Source organism: Corylus avellana, chromosome 9 (genome assembly GCF_965113065.1).
Source record: "Corylus avellana chromosome 9, dhCorAvel1.hap1.2, whole genome shotgun sequence".
Taxonomy (NCBI): Eukaryota; Viridiplantae; Streptophyta; class Magnoliopsida; order Fagales; family Betulaceae; genus Corylus; species Corylus avellana.
The window spans coordinates 19,740,599-19,759,800 of NC_142498.1; the positions used below are offsets into that span (position 1 = coordinate 19,740,599).

At 37.5% G+C, this 19,202-nt stretch overlaps 4 protein-coding genes across 9 annotated transcripts; 2 read left to right on the forward strand and 2 right to left on the reverse strand.

The window, feature by feature from the left end:
- The first annotated feature begins 333 nt into the window (after window positions 1-333).
- Window positions 334-4,791, forward strand: LOC132190653 (O-fucosyltransferase 31). Of its 2 annotated transcripts, none has more exons than XM_059605692.2 (10): window positions 334-677; window positions 1,107-1,169; window positions 1,258-1,339; window positions 1,484-1,551; window positions 1,712-1,800; window positions 1,892-2,095; window positions 2,668-2,938; window positions 3,297-3,524; window positions 3,658-3,855; window positions 4,415-4,791. In XM_059605692.2, the coding sequence occupies exons 1-10, from the start codon at window positions 555-557 to the stop codon at window positions 4,622-4,624; spliced, it is 1,536 nt and encodes a 511-aa protein (XP_059461675.2). In that variant the 5' UTR covers window positions 334-554; the 3' UTR covers window positions 4,625-4,791. The 2 variants fall into 2 exon arrangements, with proteins under 2 accessions (XP_059461675.2, XP_059461676.2); XM_059605693.2 differs by having other exon boundaries at window positions 1,270-1,339.
- Window positions 4,792-6,489: 1,698 nt separating this feature from the next.
- On the reverse strand, window positions 6,490-8,425 carry LOC132189067 (uncharacterized). Of its 3 annotated transcripts, none has more exons than XM_088510356.1 (4): window positions 8,341-8,425; window positions 7,405-7,626; window positions 6,966-7,033; window positions 6,490-6,791 (listed from the first exon to the last, which is right to left on the reverse strand). In XM_088510356.1, exons 1-4 carry the CDS (start codon window positions 8,374-8,376, stop codon window positions 6,743-6,745), a joined length of 375 nt encoding a protein of 124 aa, XP_088366482.1. In that variant the 5' UTR covers window positions 8,377-8,425; the 3' UTR covers window positions 6,490-6,742. The 3 variants fall into 3 exon arrangements, with proteins under 3 accessions (XP_088366482.1, XP_088366481.1, XP_059459541.2); XM_088510355.1 differs by having other exon boundaries at window positions 6,490-6,826; XM_059603558.2 differs by having other exon boundaries at window positions 6,888-7,033.
- A 184-nt stretch (window positions 8,426-8,609) lies between these two features.
- Window positions 8,610-12,260, forward strand: LOC132189066 (putative CoA ligase CCL5). Of its 3 annotated transcripts, XM_059603556.2 has the most exons (5): window positions 8,610-9,840; window positions 10,764-10,909; window positions 11,081-11,148; window positions 11,553-11,655; window positions 11,729-12,260. In XM_059603556.2, exons 1-5 carry the CDS (start codon window positions 8,610-8,612, stop codon window positions 11,840-11,842), a joined length of 1,662 nt encoding a protein of 553 aa, XP_059459539.2. In that variant the 3' UTR covers window positions 11,843-12,260. The 3 variants fall into 3 exon arrangements, 1 of the variants encoding a protein (XP_059459539.2); XR_009441002.2 differs by lacking the exon at window positions 11,729-12,260 and having other exon boundaries at window positions 11,013-11,148; window positions 11,553-11,582; XR_009441003.2 differs by lacking the exon at window positions 11,729-12,260 and having other exon boundaries at window positions 11,022-11,148; window positions 11,553-11,582.
- Window positions 12,261-12,720: 460 nt separating this feature from the next.
- LOC132189064 (mechanosensitive ion channel protein 3, chloroplastic-like) lies at window positions 12,721-18,871 on the reverse strand. The gene is made up of 14 exons (XM_059603550.2): window positions 18,783-18,871; window positions 18,136-18,312; window positions 17,972-18,031; window positions 17,510-17,667; window positions 17,150-17,270; window positions 16,960-17,057; window positions 16,746-16,859; window positions 16,491-16,551; window positions 15,929-16,078; window positions 15,637-15,747; window positions 15,246-15,413; window positions 15,028-15,141; window positions 14,320-14,376; window positions 12,721-13,794 (listed from the first exon to the last, which is right to left on the reverse strand). Exons 2-14 carry the CDS (start codon window positions 18,214-18,216, stop codon window positions 12,970-12,972), a joined length of 2,118 nt encoding a protein of 705 aa, XP_059459533.2. The 5' UTR covers window positions 18,217-18,312; window positions 18,783-18,871; the 3' UTR covers window positions 12,721-12,969.
- Window positions 18,872-19,202: the final 331 nt, after the last annotated feature.

A 19,202-nucleotide genomic window follows, 5' to 3' on the forward strand; every position in this document is an offset into this window, starting at 1 on the left:
ATATAAGCAGTTAGTAATTTTTTTAACTGCCTACAAAAATAATTATAGGAGTAATTCAAGAAGTCCTTCTTGTGTCTCTATTAATTCCCTCTAAGAATGATGTGGCTATTAAAATCACATTTGATTAAAATACAATAATGATTAATCATAAGTCCAATGGTGATTTTAATAGCCACATCTTTCATAAATAGACTTAAGAAAAATACAAGAGAGACTTGTAGCATTACTCCAATTATAGCGTTTAACCTTTGAGGCGGTTAATAACGGCCGATTTTACACTCTTTAGTAGCATCTTTCTTGCCGTTGAATAACATCGACGTGGCGGGCCATTAATTTTCTGGAACGTAGATGGAGGGAAGGGAGTAACTGCAGGTGCCACTTACCAGGTACCTTGAGTTTTTAAGAACAGAAGAAAAGAGTTATTAAAATCTTCTTCTGCTCGACTCGTGCCAGTTTCATAGATTCAAAGTTCACACACTTTCAGACTGAAATCTACGGTTAGGGTTTCAATCATATACGCCAAAGACATTCCGTCGACACCAAAACCACGGGCAATGAAGCTCTACTTCAGCGGGTCCCAGAGAGCTGCTATTGCCGGGCTTTTCGTGGTCCTCTTGCCGGTTTTCCTGCCCAATCTGTTCGGCCCTCTGGGCCGTGCCTCGCCTTCCATCTTCTCTGTACGTCACTCAGATTATAGTGAATGATTAGTTTTCTTTTTTACCTGATTGTGCGAGTGAAGTTACTAGAAAATGCTAGGATTCAGTGGCTTCGCAAGTGGTCCGAGCTCTTTTGTTTATTTGTATTCATTTATTTTAAATGATTTTATTTCAATCGGTGGGGAATCAGATAAGCTAAATAGCGTCAATGTGATTTGATTTCTATGTGTGTCACTTAATCTGTGTCTTACTAAGTAATTTATGATTTCTATAAAGATTACAGTTTAAATTGAATAAATCAAATGCCAAATTTTCTGTATTTTATTGTTAACTTGCACTGCAAATTTTTTTTAGGAAAATTCTGCTTGAAACGTGGTCATTCTGGTTTTAATATGATTAAACCATGATTTGTACTGAAAAGAATGAAGAAATTGTTTCATTGCATTGCAGGAGTGGAATGCTCCCAAACCTAGGCACTTGGCTCTATTACAGGGCGCTTTACAAGGCCAATTTGTAAGTAACTGAGCACTTGACATTTTTTTTTTTTTTTTTTTTTAATTTATGTAAATGGTAAAGATGTTTGCACTGAGATTTTTTTTAGTCGGTTCAACAGCAGAGTAAACTTTGGTCTCCCTTGGCAAACCAAGGATGGAAACCCTGTGCCAAGCCTACAAATGTACCATGTGAGTGAGTGCTGAAAATAGAGCATAATATATAGGTTTGTCCATTACTTATACTTGTACATGAGATGAAGTGCTGGTTAGGAATTTTTTCGGATGGGTGCTGAAATGTCTTCTCATGTACTCACATTTAATGTCTTGTGTTAGTGCCGGAAAATTCTAGTGGGTATATCCAGGTGTTCCTTGATGGAGGATTGAACCAGCAGAAGATGGGGGTAAGTAACCAACAATCTACTGTAAGGATGTATCTTTTGGAGAGAATAGGAGAGACATTCATAATGAGAGATGTTATTTGTTGTAACAACTATGTAGCAAACTTTTTGCCGCTGTAGAGATGTCTACATAACTTCATTTTTTGTTTCATGTTTCCTAAAGATCTGTGATGCAGTTGCTGTTGCTAAAATTTTGAATGCAACCCTCGTGATTCCTCACCTAGAAGTGAATCCTGTGTGGCAAGATTCAAGGTACTTTATGAGTAAGCTTTTGCAACCTTACCTGCAGTTTATTTATTTATTTCCAATAAGTAAGGCATTTATACTAGTTATGCTTTTGCAGTTCATTCACAGAAATATTTGATGTTGACCACTTTATTGATGTCCTGAGCAATGAAGTTTCAATAGTGAAAGAGCTGCCTAGTGATTTTTCTTGGAGCACAAGGGAGTATTATGCCACGGGCATTCGAGCTACCAGAATTAAGACAGCGCCTGTTCATGCTTCAGCTAATTGGTATCTGGAAAATGTCCTGCCCATATTGCAGAGGTAAATGAATAACTACGTCTACTCTTGAGATTTAAAATTGTTGCTTTGTTGGTGGTTTTAAGTTTATATTACTCTTGTCCATAAGATGCCTCCTGTTGCAGTTGATTTGGGTTCCTGGTATTGCTTGGAGACTCACTAGTCACTACAATGGGCATTTGGCCGTCATTCTTTTATTACACTGATCATGCTAGATCTGATTTCGCTGGAAAACATGGAAAGCATTTTTGCTCTAGAGAAGTTCTCAAAATAGGGGATAATGTGAAAGATTTCGTTCTTGGGAATGTTGCTCCGTGAAACAAGATATTTGGTTAAGATATATAATAATATACAAACCGGTCAAGCCACCTGTTTCTTAAAATACTTAATGCCAGAACTTGATGATTTAATTGGTATCTGGATTTTAGCCAAATTTTCTTCGGTAATAGATGTTTTTATTTCATTTTGCCTGGATTCATATGGAAAGCCCCCTTTATGTTGAGGTATCAATACTCAATATTTATTTATTTGTTGGCGCTCTAGGTTTGCAATCCTAAATACTTTTTCAAATTTATTAAGGGTTTTCTCTGATGCAGTTATGGAATTGCTGCTATCTCCCCATTCTCTCACCGATTGACTTTTGACAACTTGCCTGCAAACATTCAGTGTCTACGGTGTAAAGTCAACTTTCAAGCACTAGCCTTTGTTCCTCATATCAGGGCTTTAGGAGACACCCTTGTCAATCGCCTCCGTTCACCTCCCAATAAAATCCAAGCAACAAAGACTGAGTACCTTTCGGAGAAAAAATATCAGATTGGGAAACAGAAAGCTCAGAAATTTGTCGTATTACATCTTCGCTTTGATAAAGTATGTTCTCATTTTCTTTTATGGCAATTTAGAGTTGATTTAAGTTATCTTTGGAGTTTTTTGGACTAATATCTTATCAAATACTAGTGTTGGACCAATTGTGCAAATGAAAGTTTCTGGGATAAGTATCTAGGGTCTCAGACTCTCAGTAGCAGGTAGTGGGTCCAATACAAAGAATAAGCCCCCAGGATGGACTCCCAATAGCAACCATCTTTCTAGACCATCTCATCTGCCTTTAGTGTCTTTTATTTACGTGAATTTCTTGTGAATATCTGGGGCAGGGTATAAGGACCACCAATTTACTCATTATTTCCTCATAACCTACCCAAAAAAAAAAAAAAAAATTGTGCTCGTGCAGGATATGGCTGCTCACTCAGCTTGTGATTTTGGCGGGGGTAAAGCTGAGAAACTGGCTCTTGCAAAATACCGGCAGGTGATTTGGCAAGGAAGGGTCCTAAATTCTCAGTTCACTGATGAGGAGTTGCGAAATCAGGGACGGTGCCCGTTGACTCCAGAAGAGATAGGATTGCTGCTAGCAGCTTTGGGCTTTGACAATAATACTCGCCTTTATCTTGCTTCCCACAAGGTTTTCATGATTTTTTCATTAAGTTGAAATTCTGAGCAATCGTTAGACAAGAAGGTGGTTTATATGGTTTGTCAGATATCTCTGTAGTTATTAGTTGAAACATGTATCTCATATTTGGATTTATGATTTTCAGGTTTATGGTGGAGAGGCGAGGATCTCAACTTTGCGCAAATTGTTTCCACTAATGGAAGATAAGAAGAGCCTTGCCTCTGTGGAGGAACGGGCCAAGGTTGAAGGCAAGGCTTCTTTATTGGCTGCGGTTGATTATTATGTGAGCATCCAGAGCGACATCTTTATTTCTGCTTCTCCAGGCAATATGCACAATGCTTTGGTAAGTATCTCCAGATAAATTTATGTAAAATTATGTCCTCATTAAGATTATAGTAAGTCAGATTATCAGAATCGTCAGATCATGACTTGCTGGCTGGCCACTTGTTATGGTAAGACCAATGGGATAGAGGGTCATGATATGTTGGTCCGTTTGAATTTGCGGCTTTAAAAAGTGAGATTTAGAATGTGCATTTTGAAAACGCAATTAAACGTTCAGTAAAGTCGCGGTTTGACATTTAAAATCAGAGTTTAGCTTTTAAATAATGTGTTTTTAAGAACGTACTCCTTTGCCTGATATTTGAAAACATAGTTTTTTTCTACGTTTTTAAACCGCATTTGTTTTTTTTAAAAAAAAACACACTTCTAAACTATACACTTTTTGCGATTTGGTTTAAAGTTGCATTTGCAAACGCGCTCATAATGTCCTAGCTAGTGATTCCAGATCTTTATGTGTAATGCAACAAAAGCCTGCAAATATGCTATAAAACTGAAGCATTTAATTCTTCTATCGACAAATATCAAAATTCTTTGAACAAATGTAACTTTACTTGTATCATCAGGTGGGACATCGAGCTTACTTGAACTTGAAGACTATAAGACCAAACATGGCACTCTTGGGCCAGCTCTTTCTTAATAGAAGCATGGAGTGGTCAGAGTTCCAAGGAGCAGTTCTGGAAGGGCATAAAAGTAGACAAGGGCAAATCCGTTTAAGAAAGGAGAAGCAATCGATATATACATATCCTGCTCCTGATTGCATGTGTCGAGCTTAATTGAGTCCAATCTCAGAGATTACCAAAAAAAAAAAAAAACACGTGGCTTTTCTGTATTTCATGATTGGCCAGCTCTACAATTTGTAGTGGCTTATTATGGACTGGCGAGAATATTGGTGATATCCTGTTTCTCGTTTCTGTAAAGATAAGGTATGGCTTTCAACTGAGCAGGGTCTCTCTCTCTCTCTCTCACAAGCAATGAATAAAGACATGAAATTCAATCGTTAATATAAAAATTAAATGAATCATAATACAACACATAGATGAATAAATGTTTTTCTTTTTTGAAATTTTCATTTATTCTTATAGCCCAAAAAGGAGAGAACCCTCTAGTATAAATGTAATTTTTATATTATTAATCATAATGTAAGAATCGATGTATTCTGCTATATACTTGTTAAATAAAAAACTGAACAGTATTCTTATTTGGACGATTGCAAATTACCATTGAAGATACGATTTTATTGAAATTTGGAACATATGGAGTATCTTGTTTTGAAAGAGTTCTCCTCCAAGCTGTATGTACTAGCATAACCCAAAGCTAATGGCACATAAGTTTGTCCTCCGTGGTTTAACAATTTTATTTTTACTCACTTGAGTTTTAATTCGTATTACAAATGATATCCCACTTATTGATTAAAACAGAGTTAGCACTCCCGTCCAAAAAACTGATGAAAATTCATATCAGCACGATAAAAAACTTACACGTGGCAAAGAGTAGTATTAAAATTTTAAAAAATAAGGAAATAATAAAATTAAAATTTTAAAAAATATAGTTTATAATGTTGTGCTACATGTTTTTGGTACTATTTTCCCGTCGCTCACACGTTATTTTTACAATTACCATGGAGCAAAAGAAAACTTCTCACTTTAGTTTTCTAATGTGCAAAACTACATTTTAGTTGGTCTTGCTAGTTCTGAACGTGCAAAACAAACGTGTGCAAATGGCATGCGTTTCTGAATAGGAACTTCCCCTTCTTCTCAGTCTCTTTTGCTAGTCCAACAGATAATAGCTTCCTCAACTTGATGACTACAGCAACCGGATCTATGTCACTGATAAGTCAATTTCTAATGGATATTGAATACACATTAAAAAAAATTACATCCAAATTTGTGAGACGTTCATAACTTGAGATCTCGACTTTCTTTCTGTAAATCAAGGAAAATTCAAGAAGTAAATCAAATAAACTAATTCCCCTAATCAGCTTAAATTATTGAAACAGAATTTCTTTCAACTTTTGAACCCAAATAACATGATTACAAAAGCATATATAATATCAAAGACTACCTATATAATATCAAAGACTACCAAAGGGGTTATAGGTTATAGCACAATTTTATCCTACAATATCATTCGAAATTTCAAGATTAGGGTTTAATTTCAACAATATCGATCATAACCTTGATTGGAACTATCTTGATCATAATTAGTTATCAAAATATATTACAAACCAAATTTAATTGTTCTCTAATAAAATCAAGGCCTACACTTAACCAAATATAACATAAAAACTATCTCGATTATATTCTGTCGAGTGGCTCCATTAGCGTCACATCTAGACTTTAGCTATATAGGATCTAGTTCCTCAAAAATTACTCAAATCAAATCTATGGGGTCCGACGACTTAGTGAGTAAAAATGCATATAACAAGTATACTCAACATAAAATTAGTATGTTAGGGTTTGTACAATCGAGTTTGGGTCCACCCAAATTAACCAATTGTCTAGGGTTTTAAATTACTAATCAAGACTGGCATCGAAAAAAAAAAAAAACTTGGTGCCAAACAAATTAAATTAAGAAATTTTAAATTCCTTTAAAAAAAAATAAATTAAATTAAATTCAAAACCTCTATTTTTGGATCGGAATTGGTTGCAGTCATCTGCTTGAAGAGCTCTATCAATTTCTTATCAAATTGCACTCGAATCTTGAGAAACAATTGCAAGAATCCCTCCGATAATTTTACCATACAAGTTCATGCTCAGGACTACTATTGGACTAAAAAGCAGTGAGGATAACTAACACCATGAGGATACATCATGTCAAGAATAAACTATCAAAACCTTAGAAAAATTATGCTAAACTAGAAATATACCAAAACTTTTTGAAGCATCCCAAGCTCACACCAGATCTAATGGGAGATGCATGTCATGTTCTTGATCAAAATCGCTGCATTCAAAGGGGAAATGTTTACAATGTGGTTCCTAGGAAAGTATAAGATATAATTAGGAAGTTTGCAAAATCAAAAGCATAATATATACATACAGGATCAGGTAGTAGTAGCAAAAATCTGCAAGAATCAAACCATTCACAATTTCTAATAGGATGGCAACAAAAGCGCACCATAAATTATTATAAGCCAGAGATGTATAACCCAGAAATGTCACCGATTGTCCTTTAGTAAGCAATATCTGCATATATAAAAGAAACAGATCATATCAATAGCTTGTAAAGAAATTGAGCTAACCCAATTTTCAACATATACCAATCTCGCACACCCCAGCATAAATATATAGTTTGCTGTAATTGAGGTAGCATCGAAATAAAATGAAGATAACAATAGAAGGGAAAAAGATGCCAAGTCATTTTTTTGTAGAGTGAAAAAACAAAACAAAAAAAAAAAGATGATGTGACATTTTGCCACGTAGACTTGCGGCAGGAAACCATGACACAATTTAACCGGCAGATGTAGCTCTGTCAGTCGCAGTGAATTCAGTGAAAGCCCTGCAAAAAGATAGTTAACAATGATCGATGAAACGAAAATGAAAGCATGTGTCTTCACCTCCCCGAGGTTGAACCCAAGCTTAACGACTCCCAATAAGTGAAGGAGATCTGCTATGAAGGAGAGCCCTCTCGAATCCAAAATATTTACCAAGCGTACGATCCCCAGACTACCCAGGAAGATCGTACTCATAAGTACCGCCACCTCTCTCGGCGTCGGAGATATCTCTCTCTTTAACTCTACAGCAGCCGATTGCCCCTTTTTCCCGCTCATTCCCTCCATCTGTAGAGGTCATGTGGTAAAAACAAAAGTTATATATATATATATATATATATATATATATATATATATATACACACATTGTTGTTGCCGGTTGGAGAGGATCACGGAGATTCTGTTGAGAGGAGGTAGCAATACTACTTTTTAAACTTTCAAATGCTATCTTAAACAAAGGATTAAGCCCACTAGGACTAAAACAAAAATTAAAGAAAATGAGAATTTTTTTCCACCTAAAAGTAAGCACCCTGAAGGTGTAAGGAAACCAAATAATCAGAAAAAGCCGAAAGGAAGAAGCAAAAATGCAAAATCCAGTTGAGTACTACAGTGGCCGTGGAGGGAGGCTGAAGCCGAAATCCAAAGAAGCCAAAAGCTGAAATTTTTTAAGCTAAAGAAACCAGAGAATCCAAAGAAACCAAATTATGAGAGTCTAGAGATTCTTGAAGTATTTGAAGTTTAAGGTAAGAGTATAATAGTTTAATAAATATTTTAAAATAATAATAGTTTAATTAATTAAAGAGACTTAACTAATTTCAATTGTCAGGACGGCTGCTGTAGTCCCCTTATCTTGTTATCCATTAATTAGCAATTGTGCTTGTATCTTTTATCTTTCCATTGTATAGTTATTTAATCACGTTCAATTGAAGTAACGAGATTAACTTTGTGTTTGAAAAAGATTTTAATCTAAAAATCTAAGTTTCTTCTATCCACATTACATACATTATTCACGTAACGTAGAGACTTTCCCAACATCATCTCCGCACTTGAGATGATCGGCCAAAATGAACTTTGTCGCCGGTTCTTGTCCTGCCTGCGCTAACACTTCCGAACGAAACAAAAGACAAAAAAGGAAGCGGTCATTTTCAGAACGGTAGGTAAAGCAGTGCAAGTTTACAATTTAGTAATTTACAGAAGACGAACAAGCAGGCACAAACATCAGTAAAAGGTCAGCTACTCAAACAATTATCAGAAAACGGCATCGTATCCCAATGGCACCGAACAGTGGCAACCCGGCGATTGACCCGAGGAGCGGTTTCTGCAAGTCCAACTCCATCTTCTACAGCAAACGCAAGCCCACTGCACACCCACCCAACCACGCCCTGGACGTCACCACATTCATCTCGTCCCGGGCCCACCATGGCAAGGTCGCCTTCGTGGACGCCTCCACCGGCCGCCAACTCACCTTCGCCCAACTCTGGCGAGCCGTCGATTCCGTCGCCACGTTTCTCTCCGACAATGGCGTCAGGAAAGGCCACATCATCCTCATCCTCTCCCCAAACTCCGTCTTCGTTCCCGCGGTGTGTCTCGCCGCCATGTCCCTAGGCGCCGTAATAACTACCGCTAATCCCCTCAACACCGCAGGAGAAATCGTCAAGCAGATCGCCGATTCGAAACCGGTCCTCGCTTTCACGACTCGCCAACTCGTCCCGAAACTCTCCGTGTCGCCAAATCTCCTTCGAATCGTACTGCTCGACGAGCAGTCTAAACCCGCCGTTGAAAACCCTAGGATCGTGGCCACGTTGGAGGAAATGCTGAAGAAGCAGCCGAGTGAGACACGCCGAGTCAGGGACCGAGTCAACCAGGACGACACGGCAACCCTTCTCTATTCATCAGGTACCACCGGTGCGAGCAAAGGCGTGGAGACTTCGCACAAGAGCTTCATAGCGATGATTCAGATCCTCATCGGTCGGTTCGGATTAGACGAAGGAGAGCACAGGTTCCTTTGCGTCGCCCCAATGTTTCACATCTACGGTCTAATATACGCGCTGGCGCTACCCGCATCGGGAACAACGGCAGTAATCCTCTCCAAGTACGACATGCACGATATGCTCTCGGCGATCGAGAAGTACCGGATCACAAACACCTCGCTCGTGCCGCCGGTACTGGTGGCGCTCGTGAAAGGCGCGGATGAGATACGGTCCAGGCACGACCTGAGCTCGCTGCGCACGGTTTCGTGTGGTGGGGCCCCGCTGAGCAAGGAGGTGATAGAGAAGGTCGTGGAGAGGTATCCGACGGTGGTCATTCTTCAGGCGTACGGGTTGACGGAATCGACGGCGGTTGGGGCGACCACGAACTCGCTGGAGGAGAGTAGGCGGTACGGTACGGTGGGGCTGCTGTCTCCGAACATGGAAGCGAAGATTGTGGAACCGAAGACCGGTGAGGCTCTATCGGTGAACCGGACCGGTGAGATTTGGCTTAGAGGTCCCCCCATCATGAAAGGTACAGTTTTGACTTTTTGTGCTCGTCACTTTGTGAAGTCCATTTATTGATTTTTTAATTGAATGTTCTGTCAAACAAATCTAAGGATATTCTCTTTTTTTTTTCTTTTTTTTTTTTAACATGTTGACAAGTAAAAAGGAGGATTAGATTCGAAGTAATAGCCTTCTTCGATTGAAGTACCCTTTAAAGACATTTAAGGATATTTTTATGTTAAAGACATTGTATATAATGTCACATTTTATTATTGAGTAGTCCGTACTATGCGTGAGATTTTTAATTGTAATTTCATTTTATAAGTCAATGCAACTTTATCTTACTTTTCATGTTAAAGGTTTCTGTGAATACTACGCAATTTGACCGGCCTTTTGAACTTTAAAATTTCTCAATTTAAACCCATAAATTTTTAATTGCTGTCAATTTGAACTCCTCAGTCGAATTTTAAAGGTTAAAAGTGAGACAATGACGTTTATACCTTGACTTTTTTATAAAATTCTAAATTTACCCTTAATTTCAAATTAAAAATTAAAATAAAAAATTTTAAAAAAAAAAATCACAAGGTGACCCACAGTTGGGCCACATTTTTTTCTTCTTTTTTTTACATTTTTTTTTTCAATTTTTTTTTTTTTTATAAGAAGAAAATTGAAAGGTAATTTTATTTTTTTAGGGGTTTTAAGGACAAAAATTGATAGATGGAGTAAATTGACTGCAATTAAAAGTTCAAGAGTTCAAATTGTAAGATTTTGAAGGTCAAAGAGAACTTCTCAAATCCCGTGCTAATTCAGATATTAAAGTGAATTTATTATTCCTAGCGCCTCAATGTTTTGCCAAGTGCCAGATCCTTTTTTCGAATTTACATGTCTTGGAAATTTTATGTCTGCGGTTCACATTTCCTTTTACTGATATTGGGAATGTTGTTGTTGCAGGTTATTTCCTGAATGCAGAAGCAACAACATTAACTCTTGATCCGGAGGGATGGCTGAAAACTGGAGATCTCTGCTACATTGACGATGATGGCTTCATTTTTGTGGTTGATAGGTTGAAGGAGCTCATTAAATACAAGGGATATCAGGTGAAACATTCATACTTGATCTTTAAGTTCTCTAAATTTGTCCTTCACAGAACTACTCTGCTTTAGTTATATATGATTAGTTTCTGATATTACATTTGGAAAGATATTTCAGGCTAAAATGTTACAAAAATTGTCTTGAAAGTACGTTGATTTGTCTCTTGATGTCTTAAGGTCCCCCCGGCGGAACTAGAGGCCTTATTACTTATTCATTCAGAAATCTCTGATGTTGCTGTTATACCGTAAGTCTTCTCTATTCACATAAAAAATAAATAAGTTTGGGTGTCGCTAATATTCTCAGTGGGACTGAGTCAAACTATGATTCAACCGGCTTGAAGGAACACTCGGGTTTCCTTTAGGCTCCTCATGTCATTGGTTCTCGGCAGACATGTGCTACTCGCATATCACCTAGGAAGACATGTGCTACTATGATTACGCATGTCGCCTAGGAAGAATAGTTACTCTAGTCTCTCCCATTTTGTCTTTTTAATTAGAAAAAAAAAACAAAAAACAAAAACAAAAACAAAACAAAAACAAAATGCACTTCATGGAAGGTGATTTTTCTAGGGAGTAATTTGTGATTTGCCTGCCTTTTTTTTTAAAAAAAAAAAAAAAAGAGAGCTCAGTTTAATTTCTTGTGTTTTAGATTTCCTGATAAGGAGGTTGGAGAGTATCCCATGGCATACGTGGTAAGAAAAGCTGGAAGTAATTTATCTGAGGGCGCAGTCATGGACTTCGTAGCGGGACAGGTGAGTCGAAGTATTGAGTAGTCAAATTCTTTGTTGTCACTGTATTCTTGAGCTGCTGCTGTTATATTCACAGGTGGCTCCATACAAGAAAATCAGGAGAGTGGCATTTATAGCTTCTATACCCAAGAATCAGTCTGGCAAGATTCTTAGGAAGGATCTTGTACAACTTGCAACCTCAAAACTTTGAATTGTTTGGTTTTCTGCTGGGATTTTGAGGGCGGCAATGCAGTGATGTGTGAAAGTGGGAACACATTTTGCACCCGCAAAACGGAGATTTGGCTACTCAAAATGGTGGCAATTCAGGTATATATATATAGGTCGTGTCTTGTCAAGGTAAAGTGGAGTCATGAGTATGTGATTATATAAGTCAATATGAATATGACTAATTTAATTAATCATGTCAAATGCATTAAAAAGACATTTCTTTTGTCATATTTGTTAGTGATCAACCAAAGTAATATACTTAGGTGAAATAATTTATCAAGTATCAAGTGACGGATAAAAATTATGTTCAATATATAGAACTGCCCTGCCATGCTCAAGTGGAGCCCTGCTGGTGGGCTTGTGCTGCTGGTTGTATACATTGCATAGTACGTATAATCATATTCATTCTTCGGTGGACCGTGATAAGTACGTATTGTTTATTTGTTTTCTTTATTGCCTTACCCCCTTTTTTTTTTTTTTTTTTGGTTTATCTCCCAAACTTGGAAAGGTTGGTCATTCAATTAACTAATTGGTCAGAAAATGCACACATTTTGGAGATAAAAGCGCATGCCCAAATCCAATCCCCTTGTTACCAATAAAAGATGCCATTTGGAAGAGTAATGATGGTTGGGGATCATCTTTTTATCCTCTCAAAGTTAATGTGACTTCTAAGATTATCACGAAATTTGGAATGGTTTACTTCTACTGATAATTTTAAAAGTTCCATTAACTTTGGAGGATAAAAAGATAATCCCTAACATTATTCATTTGGAATTGCTTCCGTGACTATGCAAGTAATTCCTCTACAAAGGTTGCCCAAAAGAGGATGTGCTTGAAGAGAACTAAACGCCCCTGCTTTGATGAATTACACATAAAAATAGCATAAATGAAATGGTGAAATCCCATTCAAGATTTCACCTTATCTAATAACACTGGCAAATCATCATGTCTGCCGTGAATGCCTGTTTGAATCGACAATTATTTACAAACTACAATCAAGGGATTTCAAATAATGCAGCTTTTAAAAACTCAGCCACATACACTTGAAACTTCAATTGGTAGGAGCATAGATTACTTATAATATCAGCAATCGTCACCTTCTTCGCACAGTTAATCGCTTTGTGTGCCGATAGGAACTGCTGGCATTTGACCATCTTTCTTATCTTTGCTAACGGTAGGAGACTTGCACCCATTTCTCCTAGCAGTAAATTCTTTTGACTCTACATGCGTCGAAGAAGAAGGAGCCCCTTCCTCCTCAATCGGAAGGGTTCGTTTTGACCCTTCTAAGGCTACACCAAGAACAATATTCTCTTCCACGGGCAGCCTCGGTGTTGATTGAGATGCAACAGCCCTCCCACCATCTTGCTTCGCTTGTAAATCGGCTGAAGCATTATCCATTTTTTCACTGCCTGATTCCAGGGAAGCAGATAATGGCTTCTCAGCCATTGACCCACATGGAGTTAAATCTTTGGAATTCGGTTCCATTGTCTCCTTCCCTACATCTCCTGCGCCTTCTTGCTTGAGATGAAGCATTTTGGAGTTGTTTTGGGCTGAACCATCAGACACCAAATTTCTGGTTTCGTTGTCAGATATCTCAATTGATGAAGTCTTAGAACTTGAGCTTGTGTCTGATCCAGCCTTTGAATCTGCTTTGGAGTCAGATGTTGATACTGCTTCAACCTTGGTGTCTTTTTCTCCATTATGTATTGGACGAGCCGAAGCCTTACTTTTATCATCACTGCTGATTCTATAAGAGGGTTCAATGAGTAGGACAGGATTGTTAGCAGCTGCTCGCGAACGAGTGAAAATGGCGTCAGCAAACGGAATATTTTCCAAGTCAGCCTCACTGTATATTTTCTGCACTGTGCGAATGGGTGTGGCAAGCCGCGCCCGATGATGGCTGATAACTCTGAGAAGATCCAGCAGTATTGCTTCCTGTTTAATTTAGTTAACCGTCAATGCGATAAATTTCATGTTGATGGCAAAATACAGCATGTTAAAAGGAATCAAACTAACATCCAGAAAGGAAAAAGAAATTTATGCCTACTCCAAATACCAGAACCCCAAATTTTCAGGCAAAAAGCAATAAATGTAGGACCTTTAATTCTGGTAAACAGGGACCCTACTCTCTCAGACCAATATCTAGTTAAAAAGGTATAACCACTTCATATAAAGGTTCATGGTTTCTTGACATCTTTAAGAAGACTTCTTAAGATTTAATTTGGCATCTAAAATCAGAGTTCATTCAAAAAGTTTTCCAATACAATCTTCCAGCTACAATTTTGGAGATTTAATCACTGTTCAAGGATCCAATCACAGCAATGTAGATAATAACAATACCAACTTAAAAATAGAATTTTTTTTTAAAAAGGCTGTACGCTCTCTATGATTATAATTATTATATTACTTGGTTTGCACAAGATGAATAGCATTGAGTGAAATATTTAATAGTAGTCTTACCTTGACACAGAGGTACTCTTCAAAATGTGAGGTTTTCACAAAGCAAGATATCAAAATCTGCAACAATATTACCCGACGGACAAATGTTAGCACTTGCAATAAAACCAATAGTCATGATTAACCCCCATTCATAAAAAGGCAATATAGCACTCTTACGTCTTCTAAATACATAACTGAGATAAAAGCAAGGAAAAGGTGAACTCAAAACATGGGGACATGCGCCAACCAGATGTCACATAGGAAATATAGACCCTTTAGCTGTGTAATTAGAAATCCTACCAAACTTCCATTAAGAGCTCAGAAGAGCACCTTTCATAAGCAAGTGGATAGATGTTCTCTGGCCTTGAGTGAGGAATTGCTAGCTATAGCTAGGACACACACATATATCTTGCAGATGTATTAACAACTAACACCATCATTCAACCACAAGTCAGCAAACCCATTATTTTCAAAGGTGGGGATGCAACCCTCAACCAGTCCAAATTGGAGGGCTGAAACTTAAATCGCAATGCTCTTTATGAGCTCATTGACACCATGAAAACACATTTTCATCATATATATTTCAATTCTTCTTTGTATATAAGTCAGAGATGTGAATACAGTATTAAAACATTCTAACGAAAATGACAGGTAATATAACAAAAATTTGAAAATTTATATTGCATAAAAGAAACTTTAAAAAAAAAAAAATCAAGAGAAATGCCTTACCATAAGAGCCTGATTTTCTGGATTGATATTTTCAAGAAAAACTCTTCTGTGCAACCTTTGCTGCTCTACTTGAGGATTTTTGGACAAGACCTTACGCATGTCAGCTACAATAGTCTGCACAATGAATAGGGATAACCAAGTCGCTCATATCAGGTGAACCAACAGAAAGTCCTTGGTCGTAAAAATATAATGGCAGGCAAACCAATATTTCTTCTCACATTGATCTTATTAACATCCAAGTGACTGATGGCAAGATGGGTCTTGATGCGCCAATGTGTCTTCTGACTAAGATTACTCACAACATTAACAGTGAATTGGTGGTTTGGAATGTGAACTGCTTCACGATCAGCACCTCTTATAATTGTTGGAGACCACCAACCCACATGCTGGAAAATATAAAATAAAACGCTTGCTTTAGAGGAATAAAAAAAAAAAGCAGTAGATTGGGCAGAGTACTTATCATTTTGCAAAAGCAACCAAACTTTAAAGTTCTACTTGTGTTCAGAGGAAGGCAATCAGAGGATAGACATACATATTATATTCTTTTCTTTTACACTCATGTAAATGCCCTTTTTTAGAGGTTTGAGCAAAAAAAAATTTAATACAAACCTCAACTGTGCCAGAAACTTCATAGCCTTCAATCTTTGTTTGAATCCATTCATTCACAACAAATGGCCGTGTTGCATGAATCATTACACTTGAAAGGAAATTGGTAAATATCTGAACACATCAAAATATGATTCAAGCTGTGCAAAAAAGAACGTTTACCTTGACAACAAAGGGCTAAAAAAATGTAAATCTGGTAGAACTTTTACAGGGACCTACAAGGATGTACAGCGTGCAAGAAACAGTAAACCTGCAGCAATTTCAATGGATGATATGACAGAAAATATAGCTGTACCTCACGACCAGCAAGCGTGAGCAATACTGTGCCAAGACCACCGGCAGTTAGCCACCTTTGCGTAGAGTAACCCAACAACTCCATGAACAATGAGACAGCAGCAACCCAAACTGCAGTATAAACAGCTTTCCCAGCAAAACTGAAGCCCATCTGCCAAAGAAAGAATCAACTGTTGTAAAATGAGACTTGCTTTTGCTCTCAAATTAGTGTCATCATAATAGGTAAATAATATCCCAAGTCCTTGAGCCAAAATAATAATAATAATAGTAAAAATAAGTAAAAAGAGGAAAGGAGGGGGGAGTATGCCACAATGCTTCCTCAAAAAGGTCAAAAGGTGTAAAGAGGAGATGCAATTTAACATAATTTTTACAACTGTCCTCTGAAATTTGTCTTCATTGTTTACTGGCCAACAAGAAGACTCCTAACATTTCACTGCATGTATTTCTCCATTAAATATTCCCTTTCCCAACATCATTATTGCAGCAAACCAATACGCATCAAATAATAAAAACATTATAAGGAAAAGAAGAAAGTTGTGTGATGAAAAATAATCGAAGCATACATTTCTTGCATCACTGGGATCATTTGTCTCCATAAAGAATTGTTGTCCCTGTTGAATCAAGCTGCAGAGGAAAAGATATGCGAAATAAAATCATAATTTAAACCACAATACCAATAAGTGAACAATCAACAAGCTAAGCTCAAAGTCATTGAAAACAACAGATCACAGCAGTATATTTTTGATAACCAGCAAATCTCCAATCACAGAGAGAGAGAGAGAGAAGGGCATTAAGAGGCAACATAGCACCATACTCACCTTGATGAACAATAGGCAAATGCTAGCACTGTCGATAGCGATTGTACAAAATTCAAAAGTCGTTCTTTGACAGCTTGACTGGCTTCTGAAGGTAGGACTACACGATCCAATGTTCTGAAACAAATAACACTGTTGTTAGTACCAATATAATTAATGCACATAGAGGGTTTGGAAATAGAGCCGAAATCTAGTTCCTTGCAACATAGATATACACCTGCAGATTAGTATTGCACCAGTCCATAGCAGCAAAGGCTGAAGATAAGAAGTCAAAACATAGTATGAACTACTTTTCTTCCAACTACTATCAGTTCTCTGCAGCAAATTGTCATAAAGGAGTGCATGAGCCAGTTGAAGGATTTGACCTCTATTTAAGAAAGGGCATGGTAAAATATTTGAATAAATACATGAAGAAATATAGTTCTGCTCAGACGCATGAGTGGCCCAAGACCCCAAGCAGCAAAAGCAACAACACCAACAGCTGGAATCAAAAGCGCAAGAGGCTTTCCACGTAGAGCCTCATATGACCTGCAAGATATATTAGAATAAAAAATGTTATAGGAGGAAGAAAAGAAGCCATGAAAGAAAAATACAATAATTTTTAGCAAACACTGGGCAGAACATTAACAACCACCGCCCATTTGAGCTAAGCATTTATCCCATTTGGAATCATAATCAGATACATTCACCCTGTTAACAGTGCAAGTGCAGGAATAGTGTCAACCCAGGGTGTAAGTTGGTAAAACATAAAATCCAAAAATGGATACCTCGTTAAAACCACAGTTGCAGATTTCATAAGAGAAGTCTCATTTCCTCCGCTAGGTGCTAGAACAGATTGGCACAAGAAAACATTACATCTGGAGGATACAGGACATATTGTACCACGCACACTGCTCAAAAGATGGAGACTCCAGGCTTCCTGTCGCTGACATCAACAGACAGAATTTTCCATTGCCTCAGACTCCATAAAAACGAGAACATTTCAATCTTCATCTTACACACAAAGAGACATTCTTGAAGGCATTGTATGCTAAACTATAAGCATGGAACTGCTGAAACCTTCGCATGCAGTATGAAGGGCAGATATCTAAAACACTAAACCAGTACCACACACAAGAATGCATGGGAACATATCAAGCATTTGGGAAACTGTGATGAAAGTAACATTAGAAGATGTGCATAAAACACCAACAAAGGCACATAAATGTCTGGATCCATAGTAACCATACCAAACCATTCGATGAAAGATTGATGTGCACCAAGCTTAATCGACCCTTTCCCATCACATTCTGTGAACAAAACAAAAACAAACAAAAGATCGGCATTTTTTTCCTGGAAAAAAGATACTCCTATGCAGAAATAAAAACATTAAAAAAAGATACAGATCACATACAGTATGTTGGTTACTACATCCATAACCACTACATATCTTGAGTTCATGGGACAATCGCATTGAACCAGCATGTGCCATCATGACTCAGTTGAATCCTTGGAACCCAAAGACTAAAGCATCAAATCTCATAAAGCAACTTTCTTTTATGGGTTTCAGACTACCAAACAAGCGTCGAACCTGCCAAAGTAAAGAATTAGAAATTCGGTGGACAGAAAGGAAATACAGGAAATAGCCCAACAAATACAGTTCCAATTTTAGATACTGTTTGTTATAAAAACACACTGTTTGTTATTAAAGGTACTGTTCGATTTCTTTAACTAATAAAAACAATAGTACATGACTTAATTAATTGGATAAATGAGTACAAGCATTGCTCTAATATACAACTACAAGCATTCAAGTTTCCTTTTCCTTTGTTTCCAAAGATCTTTCAGCAACCAAAGTCACAAATGGATTTAGAGAGTACAAAAAGAGATATTAATTAACCAAAACCTTAGATCTCAAAATGCATAACAATTAACCACATTCTGTAGCCATTATTTACTAATGCCTCAACTAGACGCGCCAGTCCTCTTAATTTCATACAACAAAACATCAATTTAACAACGAGCAAGGAAAAAAAAAAAAAAGGCATTCTCAGTTTATACCAGCCAAGCTGCAGTTCAAGCAGCATACCAGACAAGCTGCAGCTCAAGTAGCCGTTAAAATTCAAAAACAGAAAACTTTCCTGAGAAACAAACAGAAAAACTCTCCGAGAAAATTTCGAAGAACCAAAACCAAAAGAAAGAATAAGAATCTTGCCTTGCTGAGAGTATTTAGTAGGAACCTTCTCCGTGGGAGACATGGAGAAGCACGAAATGGCTGGCATTATGCTAATATGCGCCGGTGGGTGAAGTTTAAGGTGCCGACGTGTTCCAATCAGACTGCAACGTTTCTGATATTGTCAACTTTTTACGTTGACCCGGGGCAAGGGAAATGGAGTTTACAGTGGAGTTTATGTGGCAAATGGATGGAGAATGTTAAACGTGCGCGGGTTGCGATTCTTTTTGTTTCCGCTGCACCAGCAC